Consider the following 25,733-nt stretch of genomic DNA (forward strand, 5'->3'; position numbering starts at 1 on the left):
GGGAGACGCTAACGTCGCCATCGCCGACGCTTATGAAGAGATGCCGCAAATGGATCTTTTCCCCGGCGGCCCACGTAAAATATTTATCTCATCGTTGCACTTACGACCCGAAGAAGGCACGATGTACCAAGGCAAAGATCGCAACATATTCAACGAGACTATCGACGAGTACGCAGACGTCTTCAAAGAAAATGGACCTCCAACTCCATATGCTGAACACAAAATTGAAACCGGCAGTCATGCACCAATTTCGGTACCCCCATACCGACTTACGGCCGCCAAACGAGAACTACTTCAAGCAGAGATCGAGAAGATGCTGCGAGCCCAGGTCATTGAAGAATGCGATAGCGCATGGTCAGCACCCGTAGTGCTGGTACCCAAACCCAATGGCACCGTTCGACCATGCATCGACTACCGTCGACTCAACGCTATCACGCAGCCAGATGCGTACCCCTTGCCACGATTAGACGACCTTCTGCAGTCAGTTGGGCAAATTGGGTGTATAAGCACACTTGACCTCCAGGCCGGATACTGGCAAATCCAGGTGCGACCGGAAGATCGAGATAAGACAGCCTTTATATGTCCCTTCGGCCTCTTTCGATTCTTGCGACTTCCGTTTGGGCTACGAAACGCGCCCGCATCATTCCAAAGACTAATGGATCGATTTCGCACTGGACTCCCAGAGCTCTCTCTACTTGCATACCTGGACGACTGGGTCGTCATCTCGCCTGATAAAGACACCCATCTACAACATTTGCGGTTGGTATTCGAGCGAATGCGTGAATTCCGATTACGAATCAACCGAGCTAAATGCAAGTTTGGATGCCAAGAAGTGCAGTACCTCGGCCATATAATATCACCGGCCGGCATCGCAACAAATTCCGAAAAAGTCCGCGCCGTCACACAAATACCTTCTCCAAAGAACGTAAAACAACTACAGTCGTTCTTACAAACTTGCTCCTGGTTTAGACGCTTCATCAACGGTTTCGCGGCTATTTCGAAACCTCTGTGCACCCTACTAAAAAAGAATGCCCTTTGGGAATGGGGTCCAACTCACCAGGAAGCATTTGAACAACTGAAGAGTCATCTTGTCGCCGCCCCTATCTTAAGACAAGCAGATCCAAACATTCCATTCATACTAAGGACTGATGCTAGTTCTTACGCCATCGGTGCGGCGCTCCTCCAGGGGGAGGGTCCTGAAGAGAAACCGCTCGAATATGCAAGCCGACTCTTAACCACCCCAGAGAAAAACTATTCTACTACTGAAAGAGAAGCCCTCGCCATCGTTTGGGCTGTGAGAAAGTTTCGTGGATATCTTGAAGAATCATCCACTATTGTCATCACTGACCACCAACCCCTTAAGTGGTTGATGACATTAAAAACACCTACCGGAAGGCTCGCCAGATGGGCTCTTCAACTTCAGCCTTTCAACCTGGTCGTCGAATACACCCCTGGAAAAGCAAATGTAGTCGCAGACATGCTCTCTAGACCTTCGATTGAAGAGACAATTACTTCTATAAGCACCGTGGAAGTTGACTTCCCAATCCGAAAAGCAGACGAGATCCGAGCTGAACAGCTCAAGGATCCAGAGTTAAAGAAAATCATTGAAGATATCACTAAATCTAGTGCTGACCTAACTCAACCCTGGGTTACACGAGGCTACATCCTAAATCAAGGAGTACTGTACCGATACTCCCAAGATGGTGAAAGAGATGACGCTCAGCTCGTTGTTCCAAGTCATGAACGCACAAAGATTATGGCAGAATACCATAATTCACCAACTGCCGGTCATTACGGAATCGAACGAACAACGCGTCGCATTGCACAACGATATTACTGGACGGGAATGCGACGCTACATTACAGATTATCTTAGAAATTGTCTCGAGTGTCAACGGTATAAAACCGCGAACATGAAACCCGCTGGGCTACTACAAACCCCGGTGCTGCAACAGCGCATGGAAGTACTCGCCGTTGATTTATTTGGCCCACTACCCCCATCTTCGAAAGGAGAAAAATGGGTCTTGATCATTGAAGATTACGCCACTCGTTGGATTGAAGTATTCCCGTTAACCGAAGCCAACGCCGAAACGTGCGCTAGCACTCTGATTAACGAGGTTTTTCTACGCTATGGTCTACCCAGACGTCTCGTCAGTGACAATGGCACCCAATTTATTAGTGCCGTAATGCAGAAAATCACCTTCTGTCTGGGGATATCTCAGTCATTCACCCCAGTGTACCACCCAGAAGCCAACCCTGTGGAAAGAAAGAATCGTGACCTTAAAACGCAACTAGCAATATTACTAGGTGATCAACCTCATCCGAATTGGCCCCAGAAATTGCCAGCCATTCGATTCGCGATGAACACCGCCTGGAACGTTAGTACAGACTATAGTCCGGCATACTTGATGTTTGGGCGTGAACTTCGTACCGTAGACGACGTCACCCACGACTTACGAAGCATCACGCTTAGCGAAAACTTCATACCAGAAGCAACACCTCTTCTACTAGAACTCGATGATACCTTAAAGAAGGCCCGGGAAACCCATGAAAAGGAGCAAGATCGTCGGAAAAAATACGCCGACGGAAAAAGACGAACCACTCCCCCATACATCCCTGGTGACCTAGTAATGGTAAAAACCCATCCACTCAGCAACGCCTCCAAAGGTTACACCTCGAAGTTTGCCCCTAAGCAAGATGGCCCCTATGTAATCCTCCAACAGAAAGGAGCCACTAGCTTTGAAGTTGCCAGTCCCTCGCAACCAGACCTGGTGTTGGGAGTATACCACGCATCCGATCTAATACCATTTAGAGGACCTCTAGACGCAGCGACCAACCCCATCGCTCCCCTACGAAAACGAGGTCGACCATGCAAGATTCAGGCCCACTAGCCGAGTCGTCTTCATGGGCCTGAGGGGGAGATTGTAACGAAAATAGTGTCAATGCGCTCCGCCCCACCCTCTGCCTAGGCACCACCGTCGCCTTCTCGGACATAACGGCCAAAGACCCCACTCCACCACCCTCACGATTCATTGGTCCAGCTCAGCGCTGTATTGTAACGGTCACCCGCAACCCTCTATAAGATGCACCGCCACCAACAACGAGCACTTGTTTCTTGATCTTTCAATAAGACTTTTCTTTGAGAGCGGTGCACCGGCAGCGGTCCCAATCCCAAAAGAACAAGCGAGAAAGACTCCTGCGGAGACAGAGCACCGGCTAGCGGTCCTGACCCCAAAGGCAATTTACTGTAATAATTATATTCCTTGTAAATAAAGACATTTAAAACTTAACAGAGTTTAGTTGTTAAAAACTGAGATATTTTTTACACATTTATATTGAAAAAAAATTAAATTAGAGGTTGATATCACAAACCCTCACAATTAACTAAAAATGACATTTTAAGGGCGTCGCGACGCCAACACTATCAGTGATAAAAAAACAAATTTTTGCGTCAGCTTTTAGAGCCTTGTCAACTATGAGCGTTTGCAAATTTTCAAAATTTTATCTTTAAAATTGAAGGCGATTTTGGGGGTGGACACAAGTGTTGCCGGACCCTGTATAGACAATAACATAAATTTTAAAATCCTAGATAATTTAAAAGAAACTAGAAAATCTTCCTAAATTGCCCTAGAAATTCCCGAATAATAGAGAAATGCTAGAGAATGTTGAAGAGAAAAATCAAAGAATCTTACAAAAATCTAGAAAAATATGGAAGAAAAAAAAAACGCGAATCCTGAATAATTCTGATAGAGTATTTGAGCCAAAAACCCCCGAGAATCCAATAAAACTCTGAGCAATCCTAGAGAATTGTACAGTTTCGAACGAATTCAAAGAATCTTGCAAACGAAAAAAAAAAACTGGCGGACCCTGGAAAGTTCTGGATAATCCTGAAAAAGTACAAAAAAATCCCTGAAAATTCGTAAATATTCCTAGAGCAAAAAGTGCCCGGACATTCTAGAGAGTAGTTATTAATCCTGAATCCGGGATAATTTGTAAATATTCTTATTGTTGAAGTAAAGAATCCCCGAGCATCCAGAGAACCCTGAAGAATCCTGGAGAACTGAAGTATCGAACAAATTCAAAGAATCTTACAAATAGAAATCTCAAATGTCCGGTAGATCCTAAAGATTCCGGAAAAACCTAGAGGACTTTAGACACACTTTGGAAAGTCTAGAATAAAGTCTAAAAAAGTAAAATGACAGAAAAAAAAATTGAAAAAAGATAAGAGAATCCTACAGAGTCCTAAAACTTTTTACAGAATGACAAAAAATTAAGTAAAAAGAAGAAATCTGATAATTTCAAAAGTCTGAAATCTCATTGAAATTAGAAATAGTTTCCGTACGCCCCTGTCCGTGCACTCCATTTTCATAATCAACAAATTAAAGTTAATCATCCTCGACCCAACACGCATTTCTCGCAGTTACAGGAACTTTATGATTATTTTATAAAGTCTTATCTTTAAAATAATGCGGCAGGTTTGTCATGGTCGGCTTCTCGCCAGGCTCTTCGCCTCCAGAATAAATTATTGTAAATTTCCATTTTATGGCACCTTTCATACAAGTTTATAACACATGTAGCTCTATTAACCGCACAGGTATGCAACAAACGAAATAAATAAATGCGCAGAAATGACCTTCACAATTTTTAGCATCCGACACACTTTCTTCATCCGTGAAAGTTTTATAGATCTGCTCGATTCAGAAGACATGTAAGGTCATGATTCGAAGAAGAGTATAAAGATTTTATTGCTCTTATCATAACCGTTAAAACAATACGACACTGGCGGTTATCACGGATCTCTTGAACAGTTTAATAGCCGTTGGTGTTGATGAAGAATTCGTAATAAAAATAATCATTTAGCTTTCTTGGTTAAGTGTCGTCTCCATACAAAGAAAATGAGAGTTTTATATTGAAAAAAAATTGACACTAATTCTAGTTGAGACTTATCGTTAAATCGCACTATAAGAAATGATAAATGCATGACTACACCTATAAAAGTGGCTATAATTAAGTGTGCTATTAAAATCACTAAGTGATTGCTTACAGGTATTTGCCCGTTGAGATTACTAGAGCGAAATTCCAAAAAACGGCATTGCGAAGATACCGCGGAAAGAATTACAAGAATATTGAGATAAAACATTGATTTACAGTTTTCTGTAACGTAATAAAGATACGAAAAAGCGATCAGTGGTCGGTGGGCTCACTCAATTAAGCGATTGACTGTGAAAAACCCAACAAATTGAGAACAAAGAAATCGACGAGAAAATTACACAAACCACAACGAGGGCAAGATAAAACAGTCATTTATACAGTTTGTTACTATTTTTCCCACCGTTTTCCTTTCAAAAAAGGGATTAAGTGCACATTTTGACTGCGAAAGTGCGTAAAAAGAACATATTAGTGTGGAAGTATTGTAAGTAAACAATTATTTTGTACCATTCTAAATTATTCATCGAAAAAATCTTGTTTGTTACTCTTGCGTAAAACAGTATCGCTCTCGAATTTCGTGGATTTTGTTCTCTATTTCTTGCATTGCAGCAATGAAGACTCGTTATTTTATTTTTTGCCGTCTTCCTGACTCTCATCTTCCTCGTCAGCATAAACTTGTTCCTTCGCCATTTTTCATGTCCCTTCATTACTTCAATGGACTTGTTGAACTCGTCTTCATCAACTTCGATCATTCTAGACAAGATTTTTTTGCTGCTGTCGGTTAAATTATTATTTCAAGAGAAAAAAAACGAAATTTTTTATGTTCGCTGGATTTTTCAAGGTTTTTAGACTTTTTATAATATTTTCAACTATGTACTTTGATTTTATTGATAAAGTGCCAGGTCCGGATTCAGAGATAATGCTAAAACAATAAAACTTGCTGAATTTGTTGCTTCCTGCATGCCTATTATGTGTGCCAAATAACAAAATTTTAGAACAATAAACCAATAAAATTTTGTGAACTTATTACTTTCTAGATGTTTATTTATTGTACCAAATTTTAAAATTTTTGAAAAAAAAATTACAAATTTTGGAATTTTTTAATTAGAGGACGAGCTCGAAATTCAAAATTTTCCATTAAAATCTGTAACAACGACAATTTTAACGCTGTAGTAATAAAATTTGGGGAACTTATTACTCTTAAGATGTTTATTTAGTGTACCAAATTTCAGAATTTTAGGACAACAAATATAAATTTTGATTATTTTTTTTATTTGCAGAGCGAGGGCAAAATTCAAAATTTTCTATTAATATTTATAACTCCGACAATTTTAACGGTAATGCAATGAAATTTCGTGTACCTATTATATTTTTTATGTCTATTTTGAGCATTAAAAAACAGAGTTTTAGAGAAATAAATAAAGTTTTTGGAATTTTTTATTTGGAGAACGAGCTAAAACTTCAAATTTTTCTATTAAAATCCGTAACTCCGACAATTTTAACCCTAAAGTAATGAAATTTGGGGAACTTATTAGTTTTTAGATGATTATTTAATGCACTAAATTTCAGAATTTTAGGACAAGACACGAAAAATTTGGTATTATTTTATTTGGAGAGCGAGGTTGAAATTCAAAATTTTCAATTAAAATCAGTAAATCCGTCAATTTTAAAGCGAACACTCTGAAATTTGGTAAACTTCTTACTTTTTAAGTGCTAATTTAGTGTACCTAATTTCAAAATTTTAAGACAAGAAATGAAAATTTTGGATTTTTTTCTATTTAGAAGCTAAGCGCAAAATTCAAAGTTGTCTATTTATATCTGTAACTGCCATAATTTTAAAGCTAATTTAATAAAATTTAGTGAACCTGTTACTTTTTACATGCATATTTAGAGTATTAAAGAATCCAATTTTAAAACAAAAAATACAATTTTTGGAATTTTTCATTTGGAGGACAAGCTAAATTCACAATTTACCATTAAAATCTGAAAATCCGTCAATTTTAACAGTAACAGACTGAAACTTGGTGAACTTGTTACTTTTTATATGTTTATTTAGTGTTCAAAATTTCAGAATTATTAAAGAAAGTTAAAAAAAAATTAAATTCTATCAAATAATAATAAGAATCATCTCGCTTCTTCAAATTTCAATTTCAGTTTTTCACATTTGTTCTTTTGGGTTCTTCTCTTATTCTTTGTTTTCTCTACAATATTTTTCGACTTTCTCAACCTTCCTAAATTTATAATTAATATGAATAATTTTATAATTAATATGAAATGTGAAGTAAGCATGCGGAATTGTTTATTAATAAATTAAGAATGAGGAAAGTAGTTACTCCACTTTTTTCATTAAGATTACATCAGCCCATAACTCCACTCCTCATCAACCGGTTCCAATGTAATGGAAGTTTTCCAATAATAAATCTTGCAAATTAAACCCGGTAAATAACTTAAAATGTTAATTAATTAATACTTGCAACAGCTTCTTAAAGACACCTCCTCATAAGGTCAGCTACTGTGCTAAAACTGTGCAAACAAATTCTTAAATCAGCTAATTAAACTACACATTTTATTCCCACTTCCCAAAAAAAATGCCAAAATTATGTAATTTTTCGTTCAAAATAATATTAAGTTTAGGAAAAATTAAGAAGGTCGTTTGCCAAAAACTAGTAATTATAATTTAGTAGGAATGTTACCCAGTTTATTGGAAGTAAATAAGCCGAAATGTTCCACGTTCGCGGAAGCGAACTCAAAATTTGTATATTTTTCGAACTAAAGTTTCATTCATTTCAAATAATAATAATAAATTTTGTTTTTTTTTTAGGAATAATTTAATAATATATAGTTATTTTTAGAACCTTGAAATCCTTAAAAACAAAAATAAGTCGTAGTATCTACCTATTGACCTCTGGAGATCAAAAATGGCACCTCAAATTTTAAAACTTTTAAATATTTGCATTGTAAAAAGTAGTTGTTTAAAATTTTATCATTTTCACGCCCTTTTAGGGAAAACTGCACTATTCCGGAAAAATTAAACCTCATGATTATTTATATTTTTTTCACGCCTCATTGAATTAATTTTGTTTATCAGCATTAGCAATATTAGCATTGGTCCATTAATTAACCTTTGAATTTCAGATAAATTTGTTGGGGTCTCTGATGCCTCTTGCAGTAGCGTCCTGAGCCTCAACATGAACACTTTTGAGATTCCACTCGGGAGTATTTTCCTGTGGGCTGTTCTTATTTTGTGCTTAATCCTCTTTGCGCGACGTCTATGGAAGCGCCGTTGGATCTACTACCAATCCTGGACCCTTCCAGGCCCTTTTTCCGTACCAATAATCGGAAGTCCCTACGTCGTGTTTGCGGGACAAAAAGGTAAGCCCTTTTCTTTAACTTCCTGTTAAATTTCCGAAATTTTAGGCTTATGTGGAAGGCTACTGTCGATGCTGGAAAAGTACCCTTCAGTTTTTAGAATGTGGATCGCAGATCAGTTGTTTATCATCACCTCAAGAGCTGCAGATGTGGAGTACTTGCTGGTTAACTGTTTACAGAAGAAGAACATTCTTTTGTATACTTACGCACATGAGAATTTCAACGCAATTTTAACGCAAGATAGTGAGTCTGAAAACTTCAAAGTGCGTGTTTTAATTTCAAATTTTAGTACACTTGTGGCAACCTCGCCGGAAAAATATGAACCGGAATTTCAGTCAAACTATTTTAAACTCGTTCTTCGATACCAGCGTAAAGTACGCCGATAAATTAATTGAAAAACTAGAAGAAAATCCAAGAAATATACTAAATGTCGTTTGGGAGAACAACTTAAACAATGTTTTTGAAACCATCGGAGGATACGATGTTGAGGTGCTAAAAGGAAACCTCTCGAAATTTATTCCACCGATCATCAGGTAAAATCCCACTGATTGACTGCAAAGTTTGAGATTTTTTTTGCAGATATGAAGAACTGGCAGTGGAGCGGCTACTCAAAGTTATGTATTATCAGGACTTTTTCTGGAAGAGGAGCGCCGCGTTTAAAGAACTGACTTTGATAAAGGAAGAATGGGGGCGCCAAATTAAAGAAGTAAGTCGTAGAATAGTTTTTGGACGAATTTTCCTCCATTAGGTCATGACTCAGAAATATTTGTAAATTAAGTTTTTCCGAGTGCACCACGTTCACTTTTGCTTTACAATTTGCAAAGTTTTATAAAACTTTGTAAAGTTTTAAAGTCGTTAAAAGAGTTAGTTTATGTCGAGTTATTTAAGAAAAACTAATGGAAATTTCGAAAAACGAACGTTTTTTTTAAACTTTTTCATACTTGCATAGAATCCTTGAATAGGAACTTTGATTTTTTAGTGTAATGTCTCATAGCAGATCTCTGCTTTCCAAAGAGGTGTTAAAAACGTTATTATCTCTTAACATTTTAAAGTTACAAGACAAAAAATTTGAAGCGATTTTTACAAAAAATTCACATTTTGCTAACTTTCGAAGCTATTGTAAAAATTTTGGTTTGCAGTCCACAAAATTGTAGTTTTTCGATAAATCTCGTTTCAAAATAAGTTCATTAGAGAGAATGGAAAATCATAGATAAGAATTATGCAGCAACTGTTCCCCTGATTATCTCGCAGATTTCCTTGTGGTTTCGTCTAACTTCCCCTAATATCCTTGTAATTTCGTCTAACTTCTCCTAATTTCCTTGTAATTTTGTCTAACTTCGCCTAATTTCCTGGTGATTCCGTCTAACCTCCCCCGATATTTTTTTGATATCCTCTGATTTCCCCTTGATTGCCCTTTATGTCCAAATTATTTCCTCTGATTTTCTAGTAATTTCCTACTGATTTCCCTGATTTCCTAACGATTTTCCCTGATTTCCTAGTAATTTCCCAGAACGGATGCACCAATTTTCCAAAGGGGTTACCCCTTAATTTCCACACTCTATTTTTTTTGGTCCATGACCAAACTAAAAACTCTCAAGAATTTTTTTAAATGTAGTAATTCTATTATTCTGATCTGCGTTAGCATTAAAGTCACTTTAAAATTTAATATATGCCTAGAAATGACGATTTTGTAAGCAATGGCATTGATTTTTCAAAGAAATCGCGAGAAAATTAAAAAAACTTTTCTCTTCTGATAAACTTTTCAATGTTGATTGTCTTGTAATTTCTAAAAAATAAGACATAACAACGCAATTGATTTGTCAGCGCGTCAAAAAGACAAAATCTCACTCGTTTCAATGATGCATTACATCAAAAAATCACTAAAATAATGCTTGAGTTTTATTCAAAATTGCATACAAAAAGTTTTTTTTTTGAAATATAAGACTAGTTTTTCAAAAATATGACCAGAAGTACTTATAGCTCGTTGTCAAGCTGATTAAATTGTCTTTCCAAAACACCATGGAGCAACTTCATAACTTTGCAAGTTTTCACGAAAAATTAAAAGATATCTCAAAATTGTCTCTGAATCCGGACCTGTTAAAATAAACCGATTTTTTCCAAAACTGTGTTATTTTGGCGTTTTAGATAGTCGATCACCACCGAACTGAGTTTATTGATCCAAACGGTGAGTGAACGTTTTTAAGAAAAACCATTGCAACGTCTCTTTCAGATGAGAAACAATTCATCACCTGCATAAAAAAAGAAAATTACACTCCACAAGACCTAGAAGATGAGGTAGGATTTATGTTCGTCGCCGCTAGCGAAACATCGGCTCTTCTAGTTTGTAACGTCCTTATGGCAATGAGTATTTACCCCCACATCCAGGTTGGTACCACTGATAATAAACTAGCAACGACTACTCCACTGTTTATAGAGTCGGCTGTATGAAGAACTCTCCAGTTTCAGCGAGCGCGAATTCACACATAAAGAACTGGATAGTTTAGACTACTTAGACCGTGTGATCAAAGAAACTAGTCGACTATTCCCTGTAGTTCCCTTCATCTCAAGATACGTCGACAAAACTGTTGAGATTGATTCGCAGGTTTATCCAGAAGGAAGTGCCGTTTTTATTCCCATTATAAAGATTCATCGGAAACCTGAATATTGGCCTGATCCTTATAAATTCGATCCTGATCGCTTCTTACCAGAACAAAGTAAAAATAGGCCACGTTGTGCGTTTATACCGTTTAGTTATGGACCAAGGAACTGCATCGGTATGAAATTATTCTTTTATTTTCATAATTATTATTATTGCAAGAGTCTTTGTTGAAGGTTATAGGCATGGAATAAGAACGGCTAAAATCTTACTGGCGAAAGTCTTAGGAAAATTTGAGGTTCTTCCGAACAAAAAATATAAATCTTTGCATGAAATTGAGATGGTTTTCCATATTCTGGGTAAGCCAGCAGAGGGTTACCACCTGGAGTTGAGAAAGAGACCGTGAAGATTCAATAGATAGAAGATGGTTTGTTTTAGCTTCCTGTTCATGTTTTGATAAATTGTAAAAATTGTAAATATTGGTATATAACAGACAATTTTTTAAGAAGTTGATTTGTAAAAAAAAAAATGGAAACTTGTAACAAAAGAACTTACGAAAATAAAAGTGAGGAAATTTACAATATAACAAGTGAAAACTATACCCAAAAACACCGAAAGAAAAGGTGCAAAAAATGAGTATAGATAGATATTCGAAACAATTTAAAAAATACAGTCTAAAATTTTTAAAATTTGTCATCGATTGAATCGCAATTTTTTTGCCCAAAAAATGGACCATCGAGTTTTAGTCTTTTGAGAACGACTTTTAAACAAAAAAACGCAAGGAATACGATGGTGAAAACGGTTTCTCAAAATCTGTCGTAGTTTCAGAGATGTAGAGCTTTTGAAAATATTCCAACTCAAAATTCAATAACCGAATTTTTGATCGCTTATAACTCAGTTATTTTTGAACCGTAAAATGAGCACCAATTCGTTAAAATTGCTTCACAAATAAGCGAGATAGCGACCGAGTCTGAATTAGAGACTGAAAGACAACTTTTACATTGAAAAAATTTAAATTTCGAACTCGAACTCTCTAAAGAGTTTCGTCATATTTGCCATAATTTCGGAAATTTTGGGAAAATTCGTTTCCGGGGCTTCAAAATTTTGGTCCTCTCACCACAAGCCAAAATTTCAAACGCCTCTAATTCAGTTATTTGTTGACTGACGATAAAAAACAAGGGTGGTTTTGGATTCAGCGCAAAATTCTGCGTAAAATGATATATTTTTCAAATTTCCTCAACAAATAACCGAGATATCGACCGAATTACATTTTTAGAGGGTGATTTTAGGGTCATTTTCAAGACGCTGTTTCGGGGCGAAAACTGCGTTTAGTATTATTGAATTATACATCGATCGAAAGAGGAGCTCAAGATCTATCGACTGGCCAAATCTCATATCGATCGAGCTAGTAGTTTACGAGGAGAGATCGAAAAACGGAATATTGAAAAATTTTTATCGAGTCGCAAAATTTTTTTGCCCAAAAATGTTACCATCGAATTTTTTACTTTTGAGAGCTTTAAGCCGAGAAAAACGATGGCGCAAACCGTTTCTTAAATTTTTTTTTAGTTTCGAAGATCGGAATCAAATGTCCGAAAATTTGATCGCTCATAACTCAGTCATTGAAGGACCGATCTTAACGAGTCTCACCTTTTTGGATTATGCGTAAAATTCTGCGTAAAATGAGCACCAATACGTTAAGATTGCTTAATAAATAAGCGAGATAGCGACCGAGTCCGAATTAGAGACTGAAAGACAGCTAACTTCTGCTTCAGGCCGAAAACCTTTGAGTTATACATTGATCGAAAGATCAGCTCGAAAACTACCAACTGGCCAAATTTGAGCTCGGTAGGTCAAAAAGTGTCCGAGTCAAAAAATTCCAAAATTTTCATCAACTGAGTCGGAAATTTTCGCCTGAAACTCGGAATCGTCGTTTCTGCGATGACAGCTCTGCAGTCAAACCTGGCGTCAACAAATCAAGAATGAGTAGTGTTAACAAAATGAACACCAAATAACCGACCGCGAAAATAAACAAAAATGAAAATCAAACCTCTCATTACAATTTTTCAATATCCATCATGAACGTGTGAAATTAAATAAAAAATAAACACAGGAAACACAAAATAAAACAGACATTTATTTTATTACTTTCTGCACTTTCTAGACGCGAGTGAAAAACAGCAGCTTCAGATGGCAGATGTTGAATTCTTGTCGTTCTTCGAGGCAACTTTACGATTTCGTATTGTTAATTAGTCAAAGGCTAGACCAACCTACACGCTTTTTTGAATTGAAGAGTAACCGAAACACCGATAAAGAATTTCGACGGGTTTCATGAATATTAATTAGTACCAATGGATGCAATTTATAATTTAACACCTTCAACGCGTTATTTTTCGATAACAGAGACGAGCTCGCTCCCCCAAAATTTCCGTTATTTAGTTGTAGGCGTGTTTTTACGACAACTCAACATTTTGCTATAATAAACACGAATTCCAACTCCAAGAATCGCTCCTATTATCGGCGGCTTTTCGCAAAATTATACACTTGTTACGCGTCGTCTTAAGAAAACTAACCATTATGGACGCTCAACAATTTAGTATTCGGTGCAAACGGTTTAATTGCGTCTTGGATGATATTTCGTGTAATTTATGGGGACGTTTCATCACCTGAGAATTTTACACAGTCGATGAAGATATCATGACTTAAATAACTTAATCCGATTTGAGTTGAGTGTGTTTAATCCTAATTCCCTTTTAATTTGTGGACGCGTTGAATTCTTTTTTGTCCGGATAGCCGTTACGTTTGGGTAAATATTTATTCCGTTCCGCAAGGTTTTTCGATGACGGAAATACAAGAGACTCTTCATTATCATCAGAATCGAAGAAAACGGGCGAGTCTTGAATTGTATGGATGTAATTATTCTAGTGGAGATAATGAGATTTGATGTTACGGATTCTTTTACCTTATCTACATTCCTCTGGTAGTGCCGGCTTCCTCAACATTAAACGGGTGATTGTAGGAAGAATCCACATAGCACTATCACATCATTAGCACAAAAATCCCCCTTTTGGTGGTAGCCAATGTTCTATTTAAGTCCAGCCGGAGTAAAACGCTATTATTACTCTTGACCACGCTACAATTCTTTAAAATGCGTGAGGTTTATTTTAAAACGCAGCAAAACGAGACGGTTTTTAAACACACACTAGGAGCACACGCACAACGCCATTACTGAGCACCAGTTGACCACTGGAAGTTAGCTTGATGGACTGGCATTCACCTGAGAATTTAAAACGCTGTGTATACCTCACCGTTTCACCAATGATACTGCTCGTTTTCACGGTTATACTTTTCGTACAAACCGCATGCATACTACTCCCGATGGTTATTTTTAGGCCAAGGTTTTGGAAAACTCTTTCGGTTTATGTTGTTAATTAGCACGGGTTTGTGATTTTGCGATTAAACAAATGATGCGCCTCTTCAGAGACGCTCCTGAAGAACACCAAGAGTAGGCAATCAACATTGCTCTTCATGGGCTAACAACCTTGAGGAAGACGCGTATTAAAAACATTCCATTAGACCAGAATCTGCTCTCGAGGTAATGAAACCACATCCTCGACTCAAAACGACTTGCTAATTTTTATGAATGATTTTAATAAAATCGTTGCCAAAAATTTCGTTTCGTCACTTTATCAATCATCCGTTCTGAAATATGTTGTTGGCATCAATAAGTGATTATATTGATGTTTATAACAGACTTCATATTATATTTTATTTCTTCGTTGTATAAACAGAGGCGCTCATTTCGTATTTTTGGACGAGACATCAATCAAACAATCATTTTTTGTCATAAACAACGACCGGCATAACTCACGACAACGATTTAACATCAAAGTTCCAAGGCTATTTTTACATCAAAATGTCAATATTTTTGAGCCCCTAATTGTTACCTTTGTTCTCCGTTTAAATATTTGTTCAAAATTCAATCTTGTGTCCTTTTGAATGTCACGTTAATTTACTTTAATAATGAAGATGACCCGCGTCACTGCTTCGAAAAGTTGACATATTGGTAATTGGGCTTTGACGACAATCAACACTTGATTCTTCTCCGTTTGCTCTTATTTTCATCACAGGATGGAAATTACAACTAAGCAGCGACAACCAAACAAGTAAAACCCCTAATCAGGTAATTTATTTCTTCCTGTGAGCTTTTATCTGAAGACGCGGCAGGTGGTGCGATAGGTCATCTACAATAACAGGAAGACGAAATCATCGCTAACCACCACCTAAACAGGTTCGTTTATCAACAAGTTAGAATTCTTGCGGTTTGTTTTGGATGCAGAAGAAGAAGTGAAGAAGTTTTTCCTACAAGTACTAGCAAAGACGTTTCGTACAATCCACAAAGCGGCGTTGGATAAAAACTTGTATTAAACTGGCGTATAATAGCATTTTGTTCATTTAAAAAATGTTACGAATTGATTTTTTGTGTGAATAAATTGTTACATAATAATAGTATATTACAATACAAGTTTATTTAATGTGGGTTTTATACCACTTTTTGTCGAGGCCTTATTTTAATGTTTTTTTAGACAAACAATTTGAAATTTCCATTTAGGGACATTTTCCTACAACAGTTAAGTTGGTAAAACGTCATTTAAGATTCATCTGTTATCAACTGGCGTTTGTTATTGAACGAATCTCATAGTTTTGACAAGCAATTGACAGGAGTACCAACTCACAAAACAGTGCTTTAAGAAGTTTATTAAAACACCTGAAACCATTGAAAAACAATGCTATAATGGAACTTTTAAAGCACTGAATCAGAAAAATGTCAATTAATAAACCTGACGTTAATAAATTAACTACAGAAAAAACGGGGAAATAAAAAACTTGTTATTACTTATTATTTCTGTTAATCTAGAAAATAAAAAATAAGAAATTTCGAAGACTGAAGAAATAATAAAAATCTTGAGAACCTGAATACTTGGAAACCAACATTTGTCAAATACTTGTCTCTTTTAGAATCAAAGAATTATTGAACTTTAGGAACCAAAAACCGTAAATTTTAAATATGTAAAAATTCTTGCTTAAGATGAATCTTAAAATTTAAAGATTTCGAAATCTGAAACATGACAACATAAGACTTAAATATTTTGGAGCCTTGGAACTCGAAAGGTAAAAGGTAAAACGTGAAAAAATCTTAAAATTGGCAACCGATAAAATGGAAAGCTCGCGATAGGAAAATCTAATTGGGAATTCGTAAAACTTTAAAATCTATTTTAGATTTTTAAGTGGGATTTCGTAAAACTTTAAAATCTATTTAAGATCTTAAAGAGATTTTTTTATAATTAGAAGTCTTTTTAAAGATCTCTAATAATTTTTTAGAAACACTGAGGACTTTTAACGATCCTTGATATTAGAAAAAAACAAGTTTTTGAATTATAAAGTTTCTAAATGTGTTCCCAAAAATTTTCGGTTCTTCTATTGATCTTTAATGTCTGTCTACATTGGATTTCTAAGGATCTAGAGAAAGTTCCAGTTTTCCTAAAAAATGTATGTATCCTTAAACATTTCTAAAAACTTGTTCATGTATAAAAATTTAGACAGAATTCCGAAATATTTTCAAGAATCTGAACAATTTTTAAAAGGCTGTAAAAATTTAAAATTTTATATAATATTTTTTAAAAATGTGTAATAAAAAAAGGTTTTTTTATAATTCATCAAAAGCTATCTTAAAAAAGAAAGGTTTTAAATATTGAAAAAATGTTTAAATAAGAAGAAAAAATTCGAAAGAAAGAAAAAACGAATAAAAAAAGTAAAAAACACTAAAAAAGTGCAAAAATTTTAGAAGAAATACAGAATTCAAAAATTTAGAAGCCTAAAATTCCTATAAGAAAACCAAATCTCAAATTTTGACAACGTAAAACTCCAAAAAATTGAGAAATCTTGAAATTGAAGGCCTAAAAACTTTGGAATCTATGACTTAAATAGAAAGAAACAGCACCTCCAAAAAGTTCTAATTTATTATTTGAACCATGTAACTCAGAGCCCCCATATTGAGCGCCTAATCAACTCGTCAATCTAGGGGAACAAAACGTTAAAGGAAGTAGAGAGAAATCTTCTCTGTAGGTTTATATTATATGATGAAATTAAGACTTCCAAGACAAGAAACTTCAACGGTATCTAGACAGCAGACACAAATCGTGCTAAACTGCATGTTGTAATTAAAAGTGAAATACAATCCCAAGTACACGATCCTAACTGTACAATAAATTTATTCCGATTTTCTTAAAAATTCAAATCTAAAGTAAATTATGCCACACACCTTTCTGTCGTGTATCTTATGTTGCATAACCGCTTTATTTTACAGTAGCGAACAAAAATTTTTAGTTGTTGACGTCACTTTTGATTGGTTGTGGTTACATAACGTAACCTACAAAAACCGACTTATCAATATGGACCATTTTCAAGTCAAATTCTGTTTTTTTTATCGGACAAATCGAAACTAATGAGTTTAATTTTGTTTATTTTCAACAGATTACATACTAAATAAAAAAATATATAAAGAAAATAATATAACTTATTTTCTGACGTTTATTTAATATTAAAATACAAAATCAGTGGGCAGAGATGCTAACTTGCCACACTCTGATCGTGTTATCAGAATATCCAGCAAACAAAGTCTGTCCATCGGTGGACCAAGCCAGTGACAAACATTGTGGAGGCTCAGGTTTGTTGACAGGTTGAGAAACCACCTCAGGTTTCAATTCTTCAACCATTTCTTTACTCTCCAAGTCCCAGATTTTGATAGATGGGCCGAAGGCAGCACACAGCCAATACCTATCAAAGTCAAGAATTAACACCACAGTCGAGACAACTTCCAAATGGTACGATTAAAGTTACATCAGCCCCATATCCGCTAACCTCTCATAGCAATCAAGTGGTCAGTTCTAGTTGTCATCACTAAAACCATCAAGTAGTTGTGAAGTTTGACCTAATCTTACCTATTTGGCGAGAAGCACAACGCAGTGATGATGTCGTTATGGTCAAGCGTATGTAAATGTTTGCCGTCGTTGAGGTCCCACAACATGGCTTTGCAGTCTTTGCCACCACTGGCGCAGAGACTTCCGTCAGGGGAAACAGTAACAGTGTTCAAATAGCCAGTGTGGCCTGAATGGTTAATCTTCAGGCGGCAATTGGTCAAGTTCCATACTTTAACCATGCGGTCCCAGCCAGCTGAGACAATAATAGGGTTGGAGTGATTAGGCGAAAACCTAACACAAGACACCTAAAGACACGGTTACTAAAAATCACAGGTGGTTTCCTTGAAATTACCCAATCAGAGTGACCATCGTCTTGAATGGTGTATTTACATTCAGCCAATGTATTCCATAGTTTGATGGTTTTGTCTCGAGATCCTGACACGATTTGACGGTTATCAACAGAGAAAGCCACGCTTAATACATCCTAAACAAACACAAATCTAAGTACTCAATTAGTGTGGAGTTGGTGATTGCATAACAGCCATTCTCACTATACTTACAGAAGTTGCATCGACTTCAGACGTCGCAATTATTTAATAAAAACAAAAAATCTTCCAACTGTTGCAACGTGAGAATATAATACTGTCTGGATAAAATACTGTATTAAATCAAACCTTGGTATGATCCTCGAAGCGACGTGTGGTTTTCCCAGCAGCCAAGTCCCACAAACGAAGAGTCTTGTCCCAAGATCCAGAAAGAGCGTAATTGCCATCACTGGACAGGACGACGTCAGAAATAAAATGCGAGTGACCATACAGACGCTTTTGGGGGACACCGTATTGGGTCTCATCGCGGGTCAATTTCCATACAATCAAAGTCTTGTCTGTGGAACAAAACCGAAAATATTACAACCCCGCGACGCATTGGAGACATTTTTGGTTGTTTTGCCCCGAAACTGGGGCGGATGATTGCGAAATTCGAAAATGTTGAAAGATTGGGGGCCCGGCATGGCCACTCACCTCGAGAAGAAGACAAAATCATATCAGGGTACTTGGGGTTGGTGGCAATTTGGGTAATCCACCCATTGTGCCCCCTTAGGGTCCCTTTCAATTGAAGAGTCTCAGACATTTCGTTAAATCAGCACAAGGTTAGGCGAACACAACCTTACACGACCAGCACCGCCACGAAAAGAACGGGAAGTGGAAAGTTACCAACGTGACGACCAAACACCAACCTCCAGGAAACAAAATCACTAAACTAAAAATTGTTGTTAGGAGAAGTTCTGAAGAAACCTGCGTTGATTTAAGTTCTTTTTGAGATTTTATTTTGTTTTTTGGTTTGACGGATTGTTCTGCTTTTTTGTTTTATTTTTTCTTGGTGAGTTTAAACGGGCCAATCGCATCGCATGGGCCGCGGCTGCAACTAACGACCTTGAGCTGTCAGATTGTCTTTTAACTGATTTTGGTGACGATGAAGCCCCCTCAGATACCGAAGGCTTTTAAGATTAGGGCTCCGGGAAATGGGGCTCCTTTGATTGTTGAAAAACCGTGCAAGGTAATGGGGTGTGAGGGGTACGAGTGCGCATGGTTTGAATTTCCCGGGTGTTGGGAGTACATAAAGCGCCCGATAGGGGGATCGTCAGTCTTCAGAAATATACCACACAATCGCCATTTTGGTGTGTTCATCAGAGAAAATATAAAAAGTAAAATAACGGGTACTTTATGTAGAAAAACAAACCGAATTCCGTGCAGTTTAGTGTAATTATTTATAATATAACTTATTTTTGTGTGTATGACCAGATACCGCTAGCAATGGATGATAAAGCTTCGTGTAAAGAACTGGATCAGTGGATAGAACAGTTAAATGACTGTAAGCAACTGTCCGAGAATCAAGTAAAGACACTCTGTGATAAGGTAAATATGCCCTCTTCTAGAATATACGAAATCGCGAGGAAAAACAGTTCGAATTGTACGTTTACTTTATTATCAGTGTATGTAATTACCGTGTCGTTTAATCAGCGGATGATTAACGAGTTTACAATTGCCTTTCAATATTTACTTTGCATTTACGTTATCAAGAAAAACGAGGTGCTTGGCGTCTTCAAGCCCCCTCGATTGAATCAAATCAAACAATAGGTCCACACTTGTAATTATAAATGATTCATACCGTGATGTCAATCTTTCCAGAAAAAAACAACTAAATAATCATAACTCCGCATTTTCCAGGCGAAAGAAATCCTGTCAAAAGAGTCGAACGTACAAGAAGTAAAATGCCCCGTAACTGTGTGCGGCGATGTCCACGGCCAATTCCACGACCTGATGGAGCTGTTCAGGATAGGAGGAAGGAGCCCCGATACAAACTACCTGTTCATGGGTGACTATGTCGACCGTGGCTACTACTCTGTGGAAACGGTGACACTACTGGTAGCCCTCAAAGTTCGGTATAAAGAAAGAATAACAATCCTAAGAGGCAACCACGAGTCCAGACAAATCACCCAAGTTTACGGTTTCTACGACGAATGTTTGAGAAAATACGGAAACGCCAACGTTTGGAAGTTCTTCACTGATTTGTTCGATTATTTACCGTTGACGGCACTCGTCGATAGTCAAATTTTCTGTCTGCATGGAGGGTTGAGTCCGAGCATCGACACCTTGGATCACATTAGGGCGCTAGATCGTTTACAAGAGGTGAGTTTAAGAAAACACCCTGTATTAAACATAAGACGATTTGGGGCTTCGTGAATCTCAACCGACGATATAATATGACACAGATTCATTATGTATGATTGAAAACTAGGTGGCTTCACTCAGTTGCAAAGGTCCCTAATTAGATTGCATCATGGATTTATTTTCGTTGGTATTTACGGGCGCCGCACGAAGATTATCCGGTTTGTTAGTTCAGAATCAGAAAGCGTTAAAATGACTGGATTTAATTATTTTCTTATTACTAATAATAAAAGATTCATATGGGGTATAATCCCACCGTAAAACCGGTGATCTGATTCATTATTACCGATCTCAAGGTCGGATTCGCGATTGGTTGTACAAGTCACGTGGAGAACATGTTAACAAGGTAATTTGTTCTGTCAAAACGGTAATTAACAGTTTGGTAAAGTTGGTGTTTAGGTAGCACACTGTTTTTCCCTCCAGCTGAATTGAATTTTATCTGAAAAATTCGCCGGATATTGATTACGCGCGTCTTTTCACTATTGCATTTTCCTTATGAATTTTTTATGACTAATATCGTTAGCTCAAAGAACTCTTATTTATGGCAGAACATTAAACCCTCTTTTAAATAAAACGGCACTTATAAGGGTCTCCGCAATTCTTTATGAACCTCCTTTTTTTAGTCTTGCGTAATGAGCGACGGTTTAATTGGCAAAAAATTACGCGATGTGTTTATGCAAAACATAACCCACGTGTGGTGTAATCAAGCGCAATTGATAATAAATTAATTGCCTGTCGCATAAAACGGGTTTAAAAGGCGAGTCTGAGCTAATTTCGCGTGCGATGGGGGTGAAGGTGATTGCTGATTGTCGCACGAAACCCCCTTCGTATGTAGGGCGAGATGAATTGATCAGATGAAGGACGTTGTTTTGGTGACAACCCTTGACCTAATTACAACACTCCACTGTTTCGCGACGGTAGGAAATATTAACTTCCCACAGTCTTAATTATTTTTTATGTTGGTAGCCCTGCCGACACATTTGCAAAAGTTATTTGATTCTCTAAGGTTTGGTTAACTTCCACCTATTTGCTTGTTATTTCGTAAAACTTCCCCTGCATTCCTTGTGATTTCGTACAACCTCTACTTATTTCCTTGTAATTTCGTCAATATCTCCCTGATTTATTTGTGTTTTCGTCCAATTTCCCCTTATTTCCTTGTGATTTTGCCAACTTCCCTCTTATTTCCTTGTTATTTCGTTAAACTTCTCCTGAATTCCTTGTGATTTCGTCCAAATTCTACTTATTTCCTTGTAATTTCTTCCAGTTTTTGTCCAACTTCCCCGTATTTTTTTGTCATTTCATAAAACTTCCCCTGATTTCCTTGAGATTTTGTCCAACTTCTCCTTATTTCCTTGTTATTTCGTTAAACTTCCCCTGAATTTCTTGTGATTTAGATCAACTCCCACTTATTTGCTTGTTATTTTGTAAAACTTCTCCTGAATTCCTTGTAATTTCGTATCACCTCCACTTATTTTCTTGTAATTTCGTTTAAATCCCCCTGATTTCTTTGTGTTTTTGTCCAACTTCCCCTTATTTTCTTTGTGATTTTTCCATTTTCTCCCTTATTTGCTTGTAAGTTCGTCTAAATTTCCCTGATTTCCTTGTGTTTTCGTCCAACTTCCCCTTATTTTCTTGTGATTTCGTTCAACTTCCTATTTCAACTATTTCCTTCTAATTTCGTCCAAACTCTACTTATTTCCTTCTAATTTCGTCTAGTTTTTGTCCAACTTTCCCTTATTTGCTTCGTATTTCGTAAAACTTTCCCTGATTTCCTATTGATTGCCTCTTAAGACATTCTTAATGATTTCCCCTGATTTTCCATTGATTTCCCTGATTCCAAACGACTTCCCTTGATTTCCTAAGACTGATACACTGATTTCCCAGGGAGATTAACCCCTCGTACAATCAGGTTGCAAATGTCTGCTTTGACAGTTTTTTCTTTATTTAAAGTTGGGAAATTTTAAAATGAGTTGGCATCATTGTCTCTCTAGAATATGCCATTAATTCAGCAAGATTCCAAGCGGACAATTGCAACCGAAACAGAACATCACGATCGTCTTTTGTCCCCCAAAACCCAATTTACGCATTGCAACAAATGCAACGAGAACAAGTTACACGATTGAAAAAGTTTAAAAGTTGCACATTGCAATCTGAATCGACTAGTTATTTCTAGGGTGGTCGTACCAATCTCCTTGTCATTATCGCAATTATCGGTAGTCGGCTTCTTTACTACACTGTAGTATTGAAGATAAGAAAGATTAAACGGAAATAACTGGCCGTTTGTAATGAATGAAACTCTTTGTTAAGTAATGACAGTGACACAGAGGTATTGTTTTTCCAGACGTCACGAGATATTTTGTCTCGAGTTACACAAAACATAGATGAGGACAGACAATACAGAAGAGTTAAAAGGTTATATTTACTTTGCTGAACTGGAAACTTCTAATTTTGTCTTTTACATAATAACGAGTCGTGTTTCGTGCCGACTAATAATAATAAAGTAATAAAGTGTAATCATTAACCTGAAAAACTGAATTATGTTCTAATAACTTCACATTTACACGGTAAAAAGTGTTAAACTGAACTTTTTAATGTTTTAAAAGGTGTTTGTAGATAAATATTTGGTTTAATTACGTGTACAAATATTTTGAAAAAAATGGAATTGGAATAGGCCACGAACTTTTAACTGACATGACGGTGGTTTAACATAACTTGTGGTCGAATTTTTGTCGACTTAATTAAACTTAACTAAACAAGAATCCAACTGTTACTTTAAGCACAAAAAACTTTTGAGGTACAGTAGACTCTCGATAATTTGAACCTCGATAATTTGATTTTTTTCCCGGTTCCCTCGATTTCTCTTGATAAATTAAAAAATTTCAATGTATTTTGGTCCCCTCGTTAATTTAAAGTAAAATCTAGAACTTTTTTCCCGCCAACAGAAAAACAGAGAACTTCTGAACAAGCCATTCTCAAAAATTCCATTGCAGCTTTAAAGTCCAAATTTTTTTATTCTTTTAATAAAGGCTTCTTGGAAGTTTCGTCGTAGCATAAATCTATTTCATTAGACGAATTCATAGCTTACAAAACATAAGTATTACGATATTTCTTCAAAGTGGAGTTAGTGGATTTTACGCTCTCTTCTCTGATTGGTTTGTTTATTCTGACTATTGTCTGTTTGCCTTTAAACTCTCGTTTATTTGAATGGCTTCTTCTCTTTCTCTTGATTAATTGAATCACTCTATATTTTGAACTCTCGATAATTTGCCAGGTTCCTTGAATTTCAAATTATCGAGAATCTACTGTATTATGAAGGAGTTAAAAAAACAGGCACCCTCCTTTCAAACTAAAACTTGCTTGTCATTATACGTACTAAAGAAACTTGAAACTAGTTTTTCTTCCTTTCTGACGTAACGTGATTATCATATCATCAAAGATATGCACATTTTTATGAGTTATTTGAATTTGGTGGAAACTTTTTAGCAGCGACGTGTTTTATCAGGACGCGCAGTGTCTAATTAGTCGAATCATTAATTTAATGAAATTAATTAAGCATATCTAAATAATCGATGATGGGTAATAAAATTAGACTAGACACCTACGCAAAGTGCTTCTTTTTTTGTACGTAAACAGTAAACAAGTCGATCAATTAGTTTTACATTATTCACAGTTAAAGCGTTCATTGAAATAGTAACAAATAAATCTGTTGCCTGGGACTAATTTCGCTTCCATAAGGTGGTCAGAACTTTTCACGCCGCAGTGTAATTTTCTTGATAATATTTAATTTTCACTGACCCAAAAACTTCTATTTTTATTCCCGCGAAGTTAATATTTTATCGGAGGAAATGATGTTCTCCGTTGCGAAAAGGAAATATTGACAACAATTCGTGGAATTACCCAAGTTGGAAAGCCATTCTCTGGTAGTACGTGTTGGAAAATTGAAACTAGAGAACAAAGGACCATCGGGGAAAACAGCAAATTGAATGAAAGACAGAGTCGATATTGCAATTTTTGATGAAAATTCGTCCTGTTTTGTATCGCGATATGAAACATTGATAGTGGCGTTTAATGACAGAATCGATAATCAACCACGCGCGTTTAATAAAACATGAGAGTGAGTGATTTGTTCTTTCAGGTTCCTCATGAAGGCCCGATGTGTGACCTGTTGTGGTCGGACCCAGACGATCGTGGCGGATGGGGAATTTCGCCGCGAGGAGCTGGTTACACCTTTGGTCAAGACATTTCCGAAACATTCAATCATTCAAATGGTTTGACTTTAGTTTCACGAGCTCATCAGCTAGTTATGGAAGGTTACAATTGGTGTCACGATCGCAACGTCGTGACCATCTTTAGCGCCCCAAATTACTGTTATCGTTGTGGTAACCAAGCCGCCATCATGGAACTAGATGACGCTCTAAAATATTCATTGTAAGATGGTGATGTGGGTACGGTTTGATGTTAATTGATGTGATTTCAGCTTACAATTCGACCCAGCACCTCGTCGTGGCGAACCTCACGTGACGCGCAGGACACCCGATTACTTCTTGTAATTCTTATATTTGTCAATCGCAATATCATAAACTTGCTTAGATATATTGTATTTGTTAACAAAAAAATGTAGCGTACAAATGGCGCAGTCTGAAGGAGAACAGCCCTTTTCCCCGCCCAGTTCCCTACTAATAATTTAACATGAAAGGGGGGCGAAACGAGCTTTTTTCTAAACTGTTTTGTTAAATTATTATCAAATTCGAGTACTGAGGTTTGGTAGGTTTGCCCTATTCGCGACCAAATTATTATACATAAATATAAAAGGTAGGTATGCATGTCCTAGTTATATACTCAGTGTTTTTAATTAAGTGCAGTTTCTTTTTCTATATTTATGTAAAAACGTTCAGATTGTGTACAAATTCTTTTTTTTATGAAGTGAATATTGATGTGTGATATTTATGTACAGGGTGTTTGCCCCTGACACACCTTGTATGTGAATTCGTTCTATCACTGAGAAGTCATTACCTGATCTAAGTATAGTGATGTTCAAAAATAAAAGTACTGCGTTTGGCTATAATCTCGTTTCAGTTAACATTTGTGTTTAAGACTGTACCTTTGGTTTTCTGTGAAGTAAAAATTATTTCTAATT

The 25,733-nt window shown here is 36.4% G+C and overlaps 4 protein-coding genes across 5 annotated transcripts in view; 2 read left to right on the plus strand and 2 right to left on the minus strand.

Annotated features, from left to right (window-relative positions):
• Positions 1-14,413, minus strand: part of dgo (ankyrin repeat domain containing protein 6 diego) — a 61,766-nt gene extending 47,353 nt beyond the window's left edge. For both annotated transcript variants that reach the window (XM_088041516.1, XM_088041518.1), the window contains exon 1: positions 13,853-14,413. The gene's annotated coding sequence lies outside the window, so the exon portion shown is untranslated. The remainder of the gene's footprint in view (positions 1-13,852) is intronic.
• On the plus strand, positions 8,605-11,299 carry LOC148171092 (putative cytochrome P450 4p3). Its single transcript, XM_088042289.1, has 6 exons — positions 8,605-8,830; positions 8,877-9,003; positions 10,443-10,482; positions 10,528-10,739; positions 10,900-11,071; positions 11,130-11,299. Exons 1-6 carry the CDS (start codon positions 8,616-8,618, stop codon positions 11,297-11,299), a joined length of 936 nt encoding a protein of 311 aa, XP_087898415.1. The 5' UTR covers positions 8,605-8,615.
• Positions 14,414-17,467: 3,054 nt separating the features above from the next.
• On the minus strand, positions 17,468-19,133 carry Rack1 (Receptor of activated protein kinase C 1). The gene is made up of 5 exons (XM_088042454.1): positions 18,890-19,133; positions 18,545-18,753; positions 18,223-18,354; positions 17,892-18,175; positions 17,468-17,727 (listed from the first exon to the last, which is right to left on the minus strand). The coding sequence occupies exons 1-5, from the start codon at positions 18,996-18,998 to the stop codon at positions 17,505-17,507; spliced, it is 957 nt and encodes a 318-aa protein (XP_087898580.1). The 5' UTR covers positions 18,999-19,133; the 3' UTR covers positions 17,468-17,504.
• A 348-nt stretch (positions 19,134-19,481) lies between these two features.
• mts (protein phosphatase 2 catalytic subunit mts) lies at positions 19,482-25,731 on the plus strand. The gene is made up of 4 exons (XM_088042455.1): positions 19,482-19,783; positions 20,096-20,557; positions 24,732-25,024; positions 25,074-25,731. Exons 1-4 carry the CDS (start codon positions 19,682-19,684, stop codon positions 25,144-25,146), a joined length of 930 nt encoding a protein of 309 aa, XP_087898581.1. The 5' UTR covers positions 19,482-19,681; the 3' UTR covers positions 25,147-25,731.
• The last annotated feature ends 2 nt before the right edge of the window (positions 25,732-25,733 follow it).

Source organism: Gnatocerus cornutus, chromosome 7 (assembly GCF_029298725.1).
Source record: "Gnatocerus cornutus isolate USDA-ARS CGAHR chromosome 7, icGnaCorn1.1, whole genome shotgun sequence".
Classification (NCBI taxonomy): Eukaryota; Metazoa; Arthropoda; class Insecta; order Coleoptera; family Tenebrionidae; genus Gnatocerus; species Gnatocerus cornutus.